Genomic DNA, 16301 nt, shown 5'->3' on the forward strand with positions numbered 1-16301 from the left:
GTTATCAGTTAAGTTAGTACTAACTAACTATAACCGACTAACTAGATAACCATCTAAGTTACAAGTTTTACGTTAAATATATACATTGATATTCTACTATTCCGTAAGAAACTTAAATTGTAACGAAGGAAAAATGTCGATCACTGGTCTTTCTTTTGCAATGCCCTTGAAACGTTAGTGTCAGTTAAAATCTGATTTAATTACGGACTAGAATTTAATCATAGATTAATCGTAGCTTAATCTGGTAAATACTAGTTTGATTCGTAACTTCGGGAATAACTTTTTATCTCTTTTAATCATTTAGCAGGCATTATTATAACTGTAATTAATATTACTATTGTTATTACTACTTAATAACTATTATTATTAATATTATTATTCGCGTTGTTGCTAATTTATTTACTTATTATCATTATTACTATTATTATGATTATTATTACTATTACTATTATTATTATTATTCTTGTTATTTTTATCATTATAATTATCATCATCATCATCATCATCATCATCATCATCATCATCATTATTATTAATCATGTTGTTGTTGTTGTTGTTGCTGCTGTTTCTGTTGCTGTTGTGTTGCTGCTGTTATTGTTATTGTTGTTGTTGCTGTTGCTGTTACTCTTGCTGTTGTTGTTGTTATCATGATCATCATTATCATTATCATCATCAATATCCGTTATTATCTTAAATGTTGAGTTTGAATTTTTGTTCGTCGTGTGGTAGGCCTAGGGTGTGGATATACTGTATGTAATATTTATATAGAGTTTAATAATAATATGGTATAGTAATGTACAGGGATTTGCGTTTAGTTTCATTTTGTACAATTATTTACATTTAGATAAGTCAAGAAACCACACTACCATTCCACGTGTACATCTCACTACCTCTCATCTCGAGGTTGAGAACCTCTGGCTCGCTTGTAAGCATGTAAGCTATATCACATTGGCTTCATAAGCCGTTCGTTTTCACAATAATAATTAATGATTCGATTACCACTTACTATGATACGTAATTATAACGCAATTATAGCTATATCATTTTTAAAAATTGAAAATAAGAAGAGAAAGAAAAAGGGAGAAAGAGAAGTAAAAAGTCCCTTCCACGATTATTTACTTTTTGGCTACATCATTTATCATTACTTTATAATAATAATAGTAATAATAACAACAACAATAATAGTAATAATAATAATATTAATAATAATAATAATAGTAATAAAATTGGTAACGGTCTCAAAAGATTTTTTTCATTACTTCTCATGATTTCTTTTCATAAATAGAGCGCTCAAAGCAAATATGAAATAAGAGAAATGAAATTTCAACCGAAAAAAACAGTCGTATCTGAAGAAATAACGTCAACAGCTTATACTATATATAATAAAAACGATAACATGAATCACAATTACGTAATGATTTAGTTTAACTTAGTTAAAATTAATAATAATTTCATCTAATAACGTTACGGGAGATTGCACTGTGGTGCCCAAACTCTTTTTTGGACAAAAGTTCGGATACATTGATTTCCTTTTCTTCTTTTTCTTACCTAAAAAGAGAATTGGTACTTATCATATACCTCATATATTATCGTAGGTAGAGCAGATTGCCAAGTGCAAAGCGAATGGTTGACAGTTAAATGAGTTTCTATGCGCCGTGTGCAACGTTTGACGAACGTTTTGATGAACGCATATCGCGAATTAAATTATTACCACACTCACTCGCTCTCGTTCCGTTCACTGTGCTAAAGAGTTTTTGATTCTGCTCTTTTTTCGGTGTGAATTCAGCCTCGTTCTTACTCTTTTTTGTCTCAATTTTCATTCTTACTTTTTCAGCAAGGTACAACCTGCGCCGGTAATACGGTAATGCCCTTATTATAGGCAGGAATCGGCTTAGCCGATATTCCTATCGTTGGCTTCTTTTTTATTTTCATTTTATTGTTTTTTTTTTTTTTTTGTTTTTATAGGATTTATCTAAACTATTTTTTTTTTTTTCTTATATATTTTACTTCTTTTTTCTTCACTAAGATCACTTTTTGAAAAGCGTACATATTTTGGCAAGTCGATAACGACGATATTCACTGCACTTCACTTCACTCTATAATACCTTGAATATCTTACTGATGAAGGAAAAAAAAGAAAAATAATTTAAGGAAGGAACGAAGGCCTGCGGGGGCGGAAGATACAAGGGAGTTTTGACATCCTTTTTCCATAATTCACATCCCATCAATATCCCACAGAGATCGTCATGATCTTGTTGCAATTCTTTAAGCCCCGTGCAATTAGTAATCCCACGTTTGATCCTCAGGCTCGTGTTTTACAACATCCTTAACGTTGTCCTCCTGCAGTGAATGCTGCTGCTGCAGTTGTTGTTGCTGCTGCTGCTGCTGTTGTTGTTGTTGATGATGATGTTGCTGCTGTTGTTGCTGCTGTGGCTGCTGTGGCTGCTGCTGCAAACTGGGCTGTGCCGAAGGGGGTCGCGGCGATGTGATCGGACTGTGCTGACCAGACTTTGGACTGGGCATCGGACTGTCACTGTCCTGGAGGCCTTGCCCCGTTCCGGATGCGGACGAGGAGTCGCTCCCGGCGTCCTCCTCATATCTGTCTTGCACAGGGGTTGGTTCGACACGTACGGTTTCCTCGGCTTCTCGCTTAACTCCGTAGTCGTCCGTCTGCATAACGCAAACTCCGTTAATTATCACCTCGTCACCGGTCCTGGCGGGCTCCTGCCATTCGGGGTTCACCCATTGGGGCGCGGCCGGCTTTCTCCTGTTCGATCGGACTGTGGCCGGTGCCGGGGTCTCCGTTGGTTCCCGTTTTATGCTCCCCGCCGAACCGTCCGAGTCCTCGCTACCGGGGTTGCTCATCGCGTCGTCGCCGTCGTCGTCCTCGAACTCCTGATTCGGCTCCCGCTTCAAAGCCCCCATGGAGAGGTCCAGTCCCGAGCATTGCTCCTTTAGGGCATTGCCGACGAGGGCAACAAGGTTCGTGTTGAAGTACGGGGGATACGGAATCGGGACGTTCCCTAGGCCCAGCCTTTCCTTCTGGATCTCAAGTAGTCTTTGGTTGAGAAGTAGCCGGAACTGTACGGGGTCGAAGGGTTGACCCGGTTCCCTGGGGGACTGTGGTTCCTGGGGACCGTGAGAAGACTGCTGCTTCAGCCGCATTCTATGGTTGTGGAACCAGTTCGTTATCGTCCGCGACGAGAGGGCGAGTTCTGCGGCGAGGAATTCTATCGTCGCGACGTTCGGGTAGGGGTCAAGATTGAAGGCGAGTCTAAGGGCCTCTTTCTGCTCCTCGGAAAAGAGGACACGCTGTTTCTTCGCCGAGGCTGGACCGGGTCCGGGCGATGCCGCGTGGTAGAACTCGGCAGTGTCGTTGCTCGACGTGTCCGAACTGTTATCGTGACCAGGGCCGCTATTCCGTCGTCTCTTGTTGGCCTCCCGTCGCTCGTTCTTCAGGGCCTGAAGCCGGTCAACGTTATGGGCGTCCGAGAGCCAGAGTTGCATCCTTATGAACGGTTCACGTCCTTTTATGCTCAGCATATGCCAGGGCTTCGGTTTGCTCAGTAACTCACTTACGGAACCCTGAGACAGGCCGAGTACCGCCTCGCCGAATATTTTCTGCCCGATATTGTTGGCCAGAAGAGCTTCCTTGATCTTCGTCGTTATCGTCTGGGTATCGAGGTCTTGCGTCAAAGCCGCCATCTCGTAAACACTTGGGGAAATGTGGGGATGAAGATTACGCAGCGGCGAAGGTGCCATTTGATGGTGAGGTGAGTGGAGGCTCATTTGCTGTTGTTTCTTCTGCAGTTCCTGCATCGTTAGCTGGGTATGAGGGTGGTGGGGAGCGGTGGGAGTGAGTATCATCGGCGGCGGTGGCTGCGGGTGCTGCGGATGCTGCGGACTCTGCTGGGGAGGTCCAAGCTGCATTTGAGATTCCTGCTGATGTTGCGCCGCCGCCTGAGCTGCGGCCTGTGCGGCGGCTTGAGCTTTCGCTGCATTCTGGAGTTGCTCTTGCACGAGCTTAGTAGGCGGCATCGGTTTCATGGGGGTGCCGCAGGCTGTAAAGGAAAGTTTAGAAACGTTAGACGGGATTGAAAAAACGGAATGTCTGATCATAGCTCAAAAGCTCCTTGATAGGTGCGGTGCTTCAGGATTACCAAACAGTACCTTCGGTTCCACTCATCTATGATGCACCCAAACACAGACAGTGCAAGCAAAACAGAAGTTGCTAAAAGTACGATGCATTGACTTAATGGAGATTCCGGTGGAATTTCGATAATATCGAGTTTTGCGTTTTTCAAATTACCAAAAAAGATGTGATCAAAAATTCTTTCCAAGAAAATTTAGATTACGGTAGCAGGTGTCCTAAAGAAAAAATTTACATCGTTTGCGATGGAAGTGTATGTGCAAGGAACCCCTGGCATCGGTACGCTGGAAATTTTCTGCCAAAAGCTAATAAATTGTACTACAGTTTGATTTTTATATCATTTCAGAGGCGTTTACAGTTTTAAGGGGAATTTTCGTAAATGAATATGAGAAATATTTTCAATACACCGGCAATCCCCATAGTGATAGTTTCGACGTCTCGATAAGTGAGATTGAAAAACCGGCAGTGTTTGAGATCGCATAGGTGGTTGGATTCTGTTCAGTAAGCTATTGAGCTATGATTGGTGGAATAAAGTAACAAAACATCTATATTGACCTGAGTTAAACTTACGAGGCAGGCCGCCGTAGCCGCCGGTCCTCATGAGCTTCTCCGGTGCGATTTTATACTGGCTAGCGACAAGCTTGTGCACCGCGTTATCGTCCTCGAGGAACATCTTCATTCTAATGAACGGCTCGCGTCCTTTCTGCGTAAGCATATGCCAGGGCTTCGGCCTGGCCAAAAGATCCGACACCGATCCTTGGGAGAGTCCGAGAACGGACTCGCCGAATAGACGCTGGGAAATCGAGTACTGGGAGAGCTGCTCCTTCACCTGTACAGAAATCTTGGCGATTCAGTCTCCAGAATAGGAATGAAAGTCCAACGCGAAAACTGTCGCGTACGTTTATTAAACAGTTACGGATGTATGACTTACCCTTTTGACGATGTCTTCTGTGTTCAGGTTGTTGTACATGTCGAACTGCTGCTGCGTTATCGGTGGTAAAACCGCCTTCAATGGTCTCTGATTCGGCGAATGGTGAGTCGGGGTGGACGGTTGGCTGATTAAGCTATTAGTTATGGACGCCATCCTCTGGAGCGGACTGGCCGCTGCCGCACCGGCAAACTCTTCGCTCGGCGTCATGGCTGGTGGTAATATCGAGTTGCCCAGAGGTGAACTCGCGCTGGAACCACCCGGGGTAGACTGGGGTCCGATAGATTGTTCCTGCTTGGGTCGGACCAGGGAGAAAGCGCTTCCCGCATGTCTCATTGCCTCCTCCATCTTTTCCTTGTCTTCCTCCGACACTCCGTTCATCATTTTGGTCCGCGGGTCTACCTTGACCAGACTGAGGTCCTGGACACCACCGCCATTCGTTGCGAGATGGTGCTGCTGGAGGGCCTGCTGCTGGAGAGCCAAGAGGCCCGGAAGTCCTGGCAGACCGGGAAGTCCGGCTAAGCCGGGATTTTGCCCGGGAGCAGAGTTGAGCTTTTGTAATTCGCGATGATACGCGTCGAGGGCAAGACGAATGTCATCCTGTGTGCGATCCATCCCCTGCATACCCTGGGCACCGCTGAAAAATGGAGGAAACATCGCACTGCGATTAATCGAGATTAAGTGCTGTCCTCATTGATGATCAATTTGGCACTGCTAGAGGGAAACTTATCGCGCATTCATCATGAACCCGGTAAGGACATTTTTAAAATCAGTTCAAGAAAAATGAATCTTAGCTTCGGCAAAATTTGGAAGATTGTCGGGAGATTTTAAGGTATTGTTGAATTGCTTTATCTAACTCTCAAAGCTGCACGTTTGCCGAGCTTGAAAAATGCTTAACAAAACAAATACAACTTTAATGATTTCCTGATCTCTGTCGGTTTCTTTGAAATATTTGCAATACTATACGAAAGAAGGAAATATCGAATTTGATGTTGCAACTGTTTCGAAAAGCTATCCGGAGTGTGGACGTAAGAGGAAAATGCTTATTCCGAAAAATCAGGTGATTAGAAATCCCACTAGTGGACGTAATAAAGTATCGAACAATAATAAGTAACAAGGTTGTTGGACGTGTAGGAAGATACTAAAGTGAACTCATTGAGTAAATATTAATACTACATTACGTTTATACGATGTTGTTAAAACGCTCGAGATTTAGGGTGTTATATTTTTAGAAATATAATGGGTCCAACGGTGATGAGCACATTTAAAATTCCCGAGGCAGGTATGCAAGGAAACTATTAGCATTACGCGCATGTGTATAACTCATAACCGTAAACCGAGAGGGATAGCAATAGCAATGAAAATGTGGAAGATAGAACAATGAACTAAAAAACGGTCTGTCGGATTGACGAACTCACCTCGATGGGAAGTCTCTGTGTCCGCGAAGATCGTCAACTCTACGTCCCATTAGCTTGGCCAGTTCCTCTTGATAGATCCTCACAACCTTCTCCTGGGGAATGTCGTCGTTTTCGTACTTCTTGAGCCTCCTATTTTGGCTGTCGATTCTCTCCTTGCTAAAGGGGCTAGGGCAGCCAACTCGATGCGGACTTTTGCTATCGGCATCGTTCGAGGTGTCGTGCTGCATCTGCAGGTGTCCGGACTCTGATAGCATGTGGGCCAATCGTTCGTCGCTCATGTCTTGAGGACCACCATCTTGGGGACCTCTAGCAAAGGTCGGCATTCCCTGTTCCTTGCCTGCAACACACTCTACGGGTAAGATACGACTTGCGATGCGTTCTCATTTCTTTCATCGGTTATATTGTACGACGGCAGAATGCATATATATACTTATATGTATACAGGCAATAGGCATGTACATACATTGCTGGGTTTTTTCGTGTTTCGCACAAAGGATCTGGCATTTCGTGGATCTACTATTCATCCCTGCGAGATAAATTAATATCGGCCCTTCTCTAGTTTTTTTACCGCCTGTTTAAGTATCACGCAGAACACGCACGTAATCCATAGGTGGAAACTATACCTATAACCGATTCTGAGAGTTGTTGGGATCAAAAAAGAAAAGAAAGAAAAAGAAAAATAGACAAAGGAAGGACTAAGTAACGAAAAAAGTTATTTCTAAGCATTGAAACGACGATCAGTCCACGTCGAACTAGAACGAACACCGACCGAAATTATCCAAAAATAGAGGATGAAACCACTCGTTTCCTGGTAATCCGTGGGAGGTGGAAAAAAGGTGATATTAGAATAGTTATAATAGTCGTAGGTATAGCGGCAACAGAACCTGCAACATGAACGTCGTTGGAGACGGACTGCAGGGGTGATGGTTATAGACGAATGTTATACGTTGAGAAAATGAGCGGCACATTGTATGGTTAGAAAAAGCCACATCGCGTGCAACGGGCAATGGCGGCATGATCATCTCGGCACGCAAGACAAAAATGTTAACAACACAGAACCGGCTGAGTGGTATGAGCGGACAATGTACGCCTGCACTCTTAGTCATTGTTCGACGTTGATCTTGCAACACTTGGTTGGCTATCGAAAAAGCAGCTCTGAATTCGGCGCCCTCGCTACAGACATGCACGTAATCAAAATTATATTCCACGACAGGACGATGCTGCAACCTTTCACTTGAAAAAAAAAAAAAAATGGATCCTTTTTTAATAATATTATCCGAGAGTGTTAATTGTAGGCAGATTGTGCAGTAAAATAGTATATCCCAATAGAAAATTCACAGTAAATTATATGCAACCGCTTTCTTTTACTTAAAATTTTCCATATTTGCTACAACCTTGTATACGAACAGAGTCACACGTGACTCGGTTAACAATGTGCAGCGATTTCGCATGTAGACGACCAGACCGCTAATAATAACGTCACCCTCCCGCACATTGCCTCAAATTAGAGGCAGTTCGAGGGATTCAGGTATGATTCCCGTGTAGACGTATAGTCATCGGCGCCATTCGAAACAGAGAATCGCTGGCACCGCAGTCAAAGTCTTCTGGCACGGAGTCAAGCGTTGCGACAATGCACCTACATACATATGCAGACCTATACGAATGTATATGCGATATTTTTTGCTCTGTTTGATTTCTGTACTGTCGCATTACGGACGCGGTTACAGTAAAAATTCTGCGGCACGGTTTCCTCATCGTGATCGGATTCTGTACTTGAATTTCGGCAGTCAATCGATAGCTTTGCAATGGATACGAAGCAGTGGCAGGGTCTTTTAAACCGGATACAGGAGGCGATCCAGGGATGCTTGATGCCAGAGACGACCCACGAGTCTTGTGATCAAACCGCGAAGCAATTAATATACTAACGTAAAATCAATAAAGCATCCCAGGATCCGGTGAAGCACCCATGATAATTAAAATATCCTCTTCTAGGCATCCCTCTCTTCGTCTTTCCCCCCTAACCGCGGTCTCCCCAATGCGAGAGTGTCTCGCACTACGTGTTTCTCCTCTAATTGACCAATCAGACGCCAAGATTTCGAGGGGATCAGCTGTCGATTGCTTTATACGTTTTTCAAATGCCAAGATGTGTATTCGGTTGTTAACGAGAAGACGATCCTCAATTTTTCAATACCCCCTCCCACTGCCAGATTCATTCCATCATTATATTGTACAATCTTTAAAAGCAAGGGTCTTATATTCTCATAGATGTCACTGCAAACCACGATAATTTTTTCAAACAAAGTTACGAGACCAATACTCGCGGATTGTACCCTTGTAATTGCACGGATCCAATCATCGGCCTCGTCGGTGAAAGTTGGAGCTTTTTTTGTCAACCTCGTTCAATCTTGATAGTACGTTTTATAGTTTCGGTCGCGAACCGAACGGAACATATGATAGGGAAATTAAGCTGAATAACGAAAACGATGCGTGAGTCAGATTCGTTGGTGAATGTGCGTGAACGAAAGAGTGGCCTCGTTCCCCTTGCTACCCCCCTAGCCCCACCGCCGCCGAGCTCTTTCATTTGTTTTTTATCGGAGAGAGCTAATATACATATTTCAATGATAATAATAGCTTGGCCTGAGCCGATAAATAGCCTGTAGCGGAGGTATATATTTTTGAAAATACCTCAACTGTTTCGTGAACGATGTGATTACGGCTAATAGGTCAACGCACAGTTTTATCCTGCCGACATGCACTTAATTTTCACTGATATATTGCGACCAAGGTATTATACCAGCTACTTTGTAGCTGTTAATACAGCGTGAGAAATTTTACACGAACATTCATTTTCACGCACATGCGTATCTGAGCCTCGCACGCAGTGAAGGGTTGCGTTTCTTTCTACTATTCAGAATTCACGTGATACTGTACACGACACGGTTTTTACGGAGGATTTTTGAAACCGGATGAGGAACGTAGCTGGTTCACGGTTGAACAATTTTAAGAAATATTCGGACCTATTGAGATAGCGTTTGGTGAGGTGAATTCGTTCTTTGACAACCCGCTGAATGAAAAACTGTTTCCAATACTATCGAAAGCCTGCAGTCTCTATAGGATATTTGAAACCTGGCTTCTTGTTTCTCTTTGGTACGATAAATGGCCAACTCTACACAAAAATGGACCTCGCGTTGATTATCAGCGCGGGTGAAGGGCGCAGACTTATCGAGGTGAAACGTCCGGCTACTTATTGGTGCATAAAATCAGCTGCCGTTGAGCATATCGAAACGGGGGTTCCCATGTGTGTTCCATCGTCCGGGGCAGCGAAGTAGGCACGAAGTTGCGTGGGTGGCCAAGTCGACGGTGAATAGGGTCAGAGGTCGGGGCGGTTGGCGATCAAGGGTCACTTCCATTACGCTGTTTCCTTCCGCGACCCTTTGGGCGCCGATCTGATTTACCGACCCGACGCCTCGACGTCGTGGCGTCCCGACGTTGCGACGCCCTCGGCGCGAATTCCGAATCGCAAGCGGGCCGCGGTCAGGTTAGGAAAATTATCGAAATCCGCGTTGAATTAAACGCTCGTAAAACAGCGCGCTGCTGCGTCAACGGTCCAATTTTACACCGAGAGCGTCGGAAAGGTTCCCCGGAGTTTTTTGCCGTCATAAAAGTGGCGGTAGGTAGGTATATGTATATACATCGGTGGATATAACGGGTAAAAAACAAGCTCATTCGTCAGCGCGAAGCGCGCTTTTATCGCGACATCTAAACGCGACCGGCTGAGATACCGACAACGCATTGACGCGCGACCCCGAACCTGTCACTCCGACAACTGCCATTGAATTAGTGAATTATGGAATTACTCAATTCCTGAATATTTTAAATGTGTTTTATCCGCGGCACATTACAGTGTAGCCCATACCTACACAACCGGACGGAGGAGGACGGTGGCATTGTTATTATCATATTCCTACCTACCGACATCCTTTTCAATTGATATTAATACCTGCTTGAAAAAAAATTGACAACCAAAGGCAACCTGTTGTTGCGGCAACAATGGGGCAATACCTACAGAATTAAATGGGACAAGCGTTCTCGGTCGATTCACTGCATGTGGCTCGCATTCGCAACTTGTGTACATGCATGTACACACAGGTATTATAAGCGTTATTATAACAGTGCCGTAGAGTCGGGCTGCATAACGGCCCGTTGATCTTATCGATTTACGTCGCCCGGTTGTCCCCTATTTTCTATGAGCTGCTCGGTGCAGCAATTATGCACACAACAACGGAAGACTCACGCCGCGAAAACAATCGGTATTTCTTAAGTCCGTGGTTGGATTCCCATGAAATTATAACAACTTTCGCAATCGAGTATATTATAGGTATTGTTCCCGCAGTCCGACGCGTTTATAACGGCAGGATTTCACCCGCGCGCGCGCGAGCAGTGCGCATGGTGATTTGGTTTTTAGAATTGCCAAGCGTTCTGCACGGGTAAAAATTTCACGAGCGGGTGTAATTGGCGAGAAATGTCATTTACTTTCAGTCGTTGTCTTACTCACGTGACGCATCGTTGTTTTACTTTTCTCCTCATGTTTCTATTCCCGTATTTTTCCTTCCATTTTTTCTTCATTGACATGTTTTAAATGCGCGACGTGCCGCGCCGTTTCCTTTCGTCATCGCAAACTCGGCGAACCGTGCGGTAGGCGCTAGTTGTACTTAAAACTCGTCGGTATAATTACCATTGAAATGTGTAATATTTCTTTCTACGAAACTGTAGACGGCAGGCGAAGAGTTGAAAACGCGGTGTACGACCTCTTCGAGGGCCGCTGCAAAATAAGCGATAAGTGCAGCACCCGTAGAGACATGGATATAATTCTCTCGAAGAGTAAAGATATTGCAAATGTACCTACATGCACACCAGGTTCGTCTGTGCAGGTCTAGACGCGGGAATACACGGAGGTAGCATGTATAACGCGAGCTTTACACTCGTATTACCTTTGCCCACCTAGCGTAACGAGTCGTTAGCAAAGATATTTAACGGGGAGGATCAACTTATCTTTTTATCGTTTTATCGCCGACCTTATATATGCTCCTTGAGCGGTGTTGCTGCCACGGTAGGATGCCTTTCATGCGGAATAAAGGCGTTGATTTTTGCCCATAAATCACAACTGCTTATGGAAGTTTCAGACAAAGCTTCGAGTATATTTATCCCATTGAGTCTTGCCTCATTGTATTTATAAACAGCCGGGAAGCACAAAACCTCCAATAATTAGCGATCAAAACAAGAGGGGGCCGCGAACTCCGGTGTTGCCTTTCCTCCTCCTTCGTCTTTGCCCTCTTCTTCGTCTACTTTCCCCGCTTATGCGGTACGCTAAGCACTTACTTGCAGGTGTTTGTGAAACAAATAAATTGCTACCTCGTAAAGTTCAGCTGTATAACATGGTAGTGACACCGGTTGCCGTTCCGTTGTAGTAAAAAAAAAAAAATTCCAAAATAAATAAATTAGGAAAATCTGTTACGTACTGTTACACAAAACACCGCAGAATTCGTTTAATTTCCAAAGAAACCGTTGCGGATGAAAGTGTGAAGAGAAAAATTGCTACAGGAACCCGACAATGACGAAAATATAATAACATAAAGATGAAGAGGAATGTGGAATTGAGAGTGATGGCGGATCGTGACAACTTCCGTGCGAAACTAATAATTCCGCAATTCAATGCAATCAACCAAAAGTGTAAATTACCTTTGGTAAATACAGACCGGCATCTCTGAATCTCTCGGATCCCTTTCTCCTCACCCCTTGCCCCCTACCGCCATGCTATTCCCAGGAGCTATTAGTCTAAACAATATGGCTGCCAAACGCAGCAAACAATCGATACCAGATAGGTACCGTTGGCTGCCTAATTTAATTAAGATAATTAATATTATTCATGGGAGAACGTTGGATTTCTAATTTAGGACAGCCCGCAATTACGAAGCGGGGAAAAAGGCGAATCCCGCCGGCATGCGGCAAAAGCCTCCATACATTGTTGTACATACCAGGTTATCGACGATTTCAAGATGTCACCGGGAAAATTTTCTCGCAATGCAAAGTACCTATACGAAAGGTATGCAGGTAAAGTTTCTCTACCGAAATTCTTTTACCCAGGTATAAGTTGAACGAAATTATGATATGTCTGACTGGTAGGAGATGCACAATTTCCTACAATATTTTTGGTGTGTCGAATTGAATTAGTTAGCGGCAGTTACTACATTCATTGTTAGTACGATGAAGTAAAATTAGAGCAGTGCATAGATAGAAGAAACTTGTACGATAGCGTGGTCGATGGTAAAAGCATATAAAGTATGTGTTGTACCTTGTACGAATAAACGTGCGCATCCTATAGCTACAATTTTAGTTCCGTAGTCTAAAGTTCTCGCCATAATCACCTGGCCTTACTATCCTCCTTCGTATATCTCTCTTTCCTCTCAGTCTTCTCTGATCTCTCTCTCTCTCTCTCTCTCTCTCTCTCTCTCTAGGAACCCTCCCTCCCCCCGCACTTTCTTTAGTCTCTTGGCCACGGACCACGCGCTCGCAAAGTTGGAAATTGGATAAGAAGACTCACCTTTTTTGGGGATGAGAGATTTGAGCAGCATGACGGCGTTGTCGTCGCAAGCCCAGCCATGCATCTTTCTATAGCTGTCTCTCCCCTTCTCCGTAAGCTTGTCCCACGGTTTTGGCTTGCTAAGCAGCTCGCTGACTGTCCCCTGGCTGAGACCAAGTACGTATTTGGCGAATAGCCTCTGCCCGATGTTGTGTATGGACAAGAGCTCCCGCACTCTCCTCGCAATGTGAAGGGTGTCGAGGTTCTGGGAGGCGTACTTGTCCATGTTGTACCGGAGCATCTCCTGGAGTCTAGCCTCCATCGGGTCGCCCTTCGGAATCAGCGACTCGCCGAGTCGTCCGGCCATGCCGGCTGCGCCGAGTTCGTCGGCGAACCGGAAGTGCGCCCTGTGATCGTCAAACCGAAACGGACTCTTGAGGGTGTCGAGGACACTGAGACCACCGCCGATGTTGTTGTTGGTCAGATGGTGGGAGTTGTTGTTGTTGTGGCAAGACTCCTCCACGGGACTCTTTGGCGGGATTCCGTTAATGGACGCGGGTGCGGGCTGCTGGTGCTGGTGCTGGTGCTGGTGCTCGACGACGGCGGGGGGCGGTTGAAGGCTGGCCGGTGAGGTCAGGCCGGCCGTCGAGGAGGGCGTCGGTGGTGCTGGGGTCTCCTGACCGGGAATTGGCGTCGGTGCTTTTTCCGAAGCATCCAGACCGCTACCCAGGGGGGTGTTTGACTTTGCCGGGGTGTTGGTTGAATCTGTCGGTGACGGAAGATGGTTTAACGAGGGCCCGTGTAACAGCTGAGGCTGGCTTTGCGAGACTTGGGGATGCTGCTGACTCATGATAGACCTCTCCAGGGACCGCCTCCAGTTGGCGACGATCTCCTCACCGAGGAATGAGCCGAACGTCTCCACGTTTTGGAGCGGTGGATGGAACAGTAGGGAGGACGAAGAGGTCGCCGAAGAAGGGGTCGGGGTGGATCGGGTTGGGGTTGGTAGAGGTGGCGGCGGCGGCGGTGGTGGTGGGGGTGGCTGGGATGCCGAGGGAAGCGCGTTGCCGCCGTGGGGCGAGGCGGTCGCGGCTCGCTGCAGGGGGGAAGCGAGGCCACCTGCAAGCACCAAAAAGGGGCCCCATTTGGGTCAGCCAATCTACGAGCTCACCACCATGTCGAACAAATCTCTAACACATTAAGGTTACTGTCTCTCTTTCCGTTTACGTTCTCACGGACATCCCGTGGTGTCGTGTCTTCTGCGTAAAGTAAAGGATCGCGCCGATCGGCTGAACTTCCGCAAGCACAATCTGAATGGCAGTGCACGTATGTATGCAGACTGTGCAGTGGGATCAAAGGAATTGTTTTATGTTCATACTCAATGATGGAAAACAAGAATTTATCCAAACACTCGATTGAAAGATAAATATTTCACGCATGATGGAGGATCATCGTACTATAGTGGTGCTTTTGTTTCATAGAATTGCGATAGTTTGAAGTTGAATCTGAGCGAACGTTGACAACAACGGATAGGATGCGTCGCGCATGGAAGAGGACTTTTGCGTTGGTAAGCACGTGCTGGTGCGTGGCTTCGACGTTTCGGGGTTTCAACTGTGGGGCGCAGGAACCCGGGGTGCCACAGGGACGAGGACGAGGATGAGGATCTGGTGGGCGTGGAGTATGGGTACGGAGACGGGGTGGTTTGAATCAGAAGGGTTGACGTTGCAGTATCTCTGCCTCTGTCTCTCTTCGCGTCCTGGATCGATTCATAATAAACTCGGTTTCGAAACAATGCCCCACGGGCAAATATTGCGTCCACAATTTACGTTGAAAGTTTCAAATTCGTTACGTTAGTACAGATACGTGGCAGACGTCCGACTCACAGATCTGCCCGAGTATGGTAAGAGTGCAGCCGAAGCATAAAAGAAACACAGAGAGACAGAGAAAAGGAGAGTGAGAGAAAGGGGAAATTGGACGAAGAAGGAGAGAGAGAGAGCAAGAGAGAAAGGAAGAATCGAGCGATGGAAAGAGAGGCGGGATTCGTCGGCTGGGAGACACAAAAACGGGGAGGATCAGAACTGCCGAAAAGAGATGGAAGAAGAGATATAGATGGGAATGTACCGACGGACGGAGAATATGGGAGAGACAGATTGAGAATGAGACAGAAAGAGAGACAGAGGATAGTCAGTACACAACACAAGCAGGATTATTCTGAAAGCTTGTCGAGTATAGCTTGATGCCGTTTTTTAGCCTTAAGGTTTTAGTTTGTCGACCGAGCTTAGAGAATCAGGCCTGAAGATGAGAGCAGCAGCAATTAGCATTAGTAGCAATGACCGATGCAAGGGATGGACCAGCGTATGTGATACGCCGTTAGGCTCGCTTCTAAATCTAAGCATTACATACATGATAAAAATTTGAGCGATTTGATCCGAGTGACTCGAGCTGTGTATACAATGATCGAAGGCGTTCTCGTCGACGACTAATAATTGTCGTACCAACGGTTGATCGAACGGGGTGAACAGATGCCGTTCGGAAATAAAATAATCCTTTCCGTATAATAACAGGTAGTTTCGAGACACGATTCCCCCAGGCTTGCAGAGCTAGGTATACATAGACAGATAAGGCAAGATGGGCGACGTTGCCCCTCGAGCTACGGTAAAAGAACGGCCGACTATATATGTAGGTATATGTATACGCACACGTACGTACGCAACCTGTTGCCCAATCACAACTCAAACGTGACGATAGAGAATTTCTCGTGATACATAATGGAAACTTCGCTCTGGATGAGTCGACATTTGGTAATACTCTGTCATTATCCCGTTTAATTGTGCATGGAGTGGATGACGTGCTACCATTTCAAATAATGGCCGTTGGAATATGTGCAACGTGTATTCTCCTGCCGGCAATTCATCTGTTACTTAACAAAGGCACAACAAGAAGACATTCGGAATACACCCTCCTCGATATCATTGAACGAAAATCATTCTGTGCAAAATCCATTTCACGCGTATACTTGAAACTTTTGAAGATCAATCGGGATAATTTCAGATACCTTTCTCTTCTATTTCGATGTCATTATTATTATATCTATTGCACCCGAGATGAGGGACACAGGGGTTTGTTCGTCTGTTCGTTTATTCGCTCGCTCGCTGCCTCGTATAGGGAAAACTTGTCGTTCACGTGCTCGAGAAAAATATAGGATAAAATTAATGCGTAACTGCAGGG

The 16301-nt window shown here is 45.3% G+C and overlaps 1 protein-coding gene across 9 annotated transcripts in view; it reads right to left on the minus strand.

Moving 5' to 3' along the window:
- Positions 1-1549: 1549 nt before the first annotated feature.
- Positions 1550-16301, minus strand: part of LOC124406798 (homeobox protein cut) — an 86390-nt gene continuing 71638 nt past the window's right edge. The window contains exons 4-8 of one of the 9 annotated variants that reach the window (XM_046882401.1): positions 13098-13841; positions 6497-6845; positions 5082-5739; positions 4706-4991; positions 1550-4061 (exon numbers count right to left, since the gene is read on the minus strand). In XM_046882401.1, coding sequence (XP_046738357.1) covers positions 2281-4061; positions 4706-4991; positions 5082-5739; positions 6497-6845; positions 13098-13841 — 3818 coding nt within the window. In that variant the 3' untranslated portion in view covers positions 1550-2280. Of the gene's footprint in view, positions 4062-4705; positions 4992-5081; positions 5740-6496; positions 6846-13097; positions 14193-16301 lie in introns of all 9 variants that reach the window. The other 8 variants (XM_046882397.1, XM_046882400.1, XM_046882399.1 and 5 more) reach the window with 8 other exon arrangements.

This window comes from Diprion similis, chromosome 6, assembly GCF_021155765.1.
Source record: "Diprion similis isolate iyDipSimi1 chromosome 6, iyDipSimi1.1, whole genome shotgun sequence".
Lineage (NCBI taxonomy): Eukaryota > Metazoa > Arthropoda > Insecta > Hymenoptera > Diprionidae > Diprion > Diprion similis.